Source organism: Hibiscus syriacus, unplaced genomic scaffold (genome assembly GCF_006381635.1).
Source record: "Hibiscus syriacus cultivar Baekdansim isolate YM2019G1 unplaced genomic scaffold, ASM638163v2 tig00110007_pilon, whole genome shotgun sequence".
Lineage (NCBI taxonomy): Eukaryota > Viridiplantae > Streptophyta > Magnoliopsida > Malvales > Malvaceae > Hibiscus > Hibiscus syriacus.
This window is the reverse complement of record NW_024062559.1, coordinates 92,216-94,496: the sequence shown is the minus strand read 5'-3', so window position 1 is coordinate 94,496 and position 2,281 is coordinate 92,216. Positions and strand designations below refer to the sequence as shown.

The 2,281-nt window shown below is 35.5% G+C and overlaps 1 protein-coding gene across 1 annotated transcript; it reads right to left on the bottom strand.

Moving 5' to 3' along the window:
- Nucleotides 1-569: 569 nt before the first annotated feature.
- Nucleotides 570-1,663, bottom strand: LOC120212214. Its single transcript, XM_039210601.1, has 3 exons — nt 1,165-1,663; nt 943-1,064; nt 570-868 (listed from the first exon to the last, which is right to left on the bottom strand). The coding sequence occupies exons 1-3, from the start codon at nt 1,546-1,548 to the stop codon at nt 715-717; spliced, it is 660 nt and encodes a 219-aa protein (XP_039066532.1). The 5' UTR covers nt 1,549-1,663; the 3' UTR covers nt 570-714.
- Between the last annotated feature and the right edge of the window lie 618 nt (nt 1,664-2,281).

Here is a 2,281-nt window from a genome sequence, read left to right as displayed (position 1 = left end):
TATAATGAAGAAAACATTTTATGAAAATTAATCGTAAAAATAAATATAATAAAATACATATAAAAAAACTTGAATCAAGCACATACATAATAAATACTCAAAATAAAAAGAAATTTTTTAATTTTTATTATATGCATTATATATTTTTTCATAATAAGTACTAAAAAAATTTAGAATCATAATAAAATAAAATAAATGTATACCAATGTAATTATGCACAAAAAGAATGATATTTTGCAATAGTCATATTATTTCAAATTCATTCTTGTTCTAAAGGAGAGAAATGTCTAATACCTAAAAAAAACAAGGGAGTGACAATTCAAGGAATTCAAGCAAAAAAAATTACTACAAGTAATGTTTTATTATCTCCGGAAGAAATGTTCCTAAACCAAACATGAATATGTGATTTTAAAAAAATTATTACCTTTGAAATATGATTGATTCAAGCAAAAAATACTATTACCTTTGAAATATGATTGTATTAAGCGATATATTTGTGCAGGGACACATCAGTCGGATAAAGAGAAGGAAACTAGTTATACATTTTATATCAATGACGGCGAGCTTACAAAGGCAACCCGGTAAGCAGTGATTATACAAACATCAGGTGAATAGTACAACTATATCAGTAGCTAATCATAAATATTATTACAGTCACTTCATAAACTCCAACATTAGACTTAACTATAATTAGTTAATAAATAACTTATAAGATTAAGCTAAGAGCCAGAAATCCTTCTGCCATCTGGTGCTGACAAGATACCCACCTACTCCTCTGCTCTGCCTCTTAACCCCAATGGTTAAACAATCTGCACTGTTGATACACCGCTCAACGAAGTCGTCACCGCCACTGCTCCCGCCGCAAATACTGCCACGCAAACCAAAATGAAGATCTGATCGACAAATGAATTATACTAGGAGAAATGGGTTGCAAGGACCTACCAGTTTAGGAACGGAGCAGGCCTTTTTTGACCCAGCACCAGCACTGAAACCTCAAGCTTCTTCACTTGGCTCATCACTGTTGCCAGCTTTGGCCCTTGGATAACCAGTGCTTCCACTTGTACCTAAGTAGCATGAAGCCAAAGCTTAATGTTGCAAAGTAGTACATGATTCATGGCCAACGGAAAAAAAACAAATGAAATCTGAAAAGCCCCACATGGTTACCTCAGGTTTGCAGGCCTTGCAAAGTGAGCCAAGAGAGTTAGCAAAGTAAGGAGAAGGAGAAGAAGAGTGTAATGGAGGAACAACATGAAGTAAAGTAAGCAAATCAGCCTTGTTAGCTACATGACTGAGTGCCCAAATCATTGCATGCTTAGAATGTGAGCTTTCATCCACTACAATCATCACTCTCTTCCTTAACACCAACCCATTATCAACCCCATTGCCATACATGTTAAGCCCTTCAATCTGAGTTAAACTTGCCTCAAACCCACCACAACCATACCCAGAAACGTTGTTATACTTGTTGTTCCCTCCCCACCTCCGGGATGTTGATTTCCAACCTTCTTTTCCACTTAACTGCCTCAGAAATGACCCTGAACTAGGCATTTTCTTCTGACTTCAACTTGCCCAAAGTTTTGCTGCCAAATACTTGCCACACTAACTCCAAATAAAGAGAGAGATGGTAAATAGAGATAGGAGAGGAACTGGTGGGGGTGGGGGGTTGTGGGGACTTTAATAGTGGGAGAGGACTGAAACTGTAACAGCAAACAGGGTCCAAAATATAAAGGGAAAAGTAGGGAAATAAGTGTGAGGGAGAGACAAAAAATAAATAAATAAAAGGAGTGATGGAGGAGTTAAAGTGATGGTGATGGGAGGCAACCGTGATGATGCCAACCCATAGATAATTTTATCTGGGGTAAATCAAGTGTTTAGTATTTAAATTATTAATTTTATTTGTTTTAGTATTTATACTTTTAATATTTTTAAAATCATACATAACATTTAATTTTTATTTTATTTTAGTATTCTATCATTAAAAACTTAACGGAAGGGTTGACGGGACATAACTCCGGTGGACGGATGACTAAATTATACAGTGGACCTAAGAGAATGACGAGTTGATGACGGTGATAAAGGATGAAGAAGTCGAAGAGTCCATCGTCGATTTGAAGATATTGAGATATTTTTTGATGAAATGGAGGTCGGAACCATGTTCAAGATGTCAAAAAAGTGCGAGTTGAAAGATTGGGCTTCAATGTTCGATAGATACGAAGATTATCAACTTTAGCGCGGAGACAGACGAACCCGTCCGTTAAATTTTAACATCAATATATTAAAA

Coding starts and splice junctions, on each gene's coding strand:
- LOC120212214 (XM_039210601.1), bottom strand. CDS start 1,548: ATGCCTAGTTCAGGGTCATTTCTGAGGCAGTTAAGTGGAAAAGAAGGT. Junction 1,065..1,164: donor GCAAGGCCTGCAAACCTGAG/GTAACCATGTGG, acceptor CATGCTACTTAG/GTACAAGTGGAAGCACTGGT. Junction 869..942: donor CCTGCTCCGTTCCTAAACTG/GTAGGTCCTTGC, acceptor TTTGCGTGGCAG/TATTTGCGGCGGGAGCAGTG.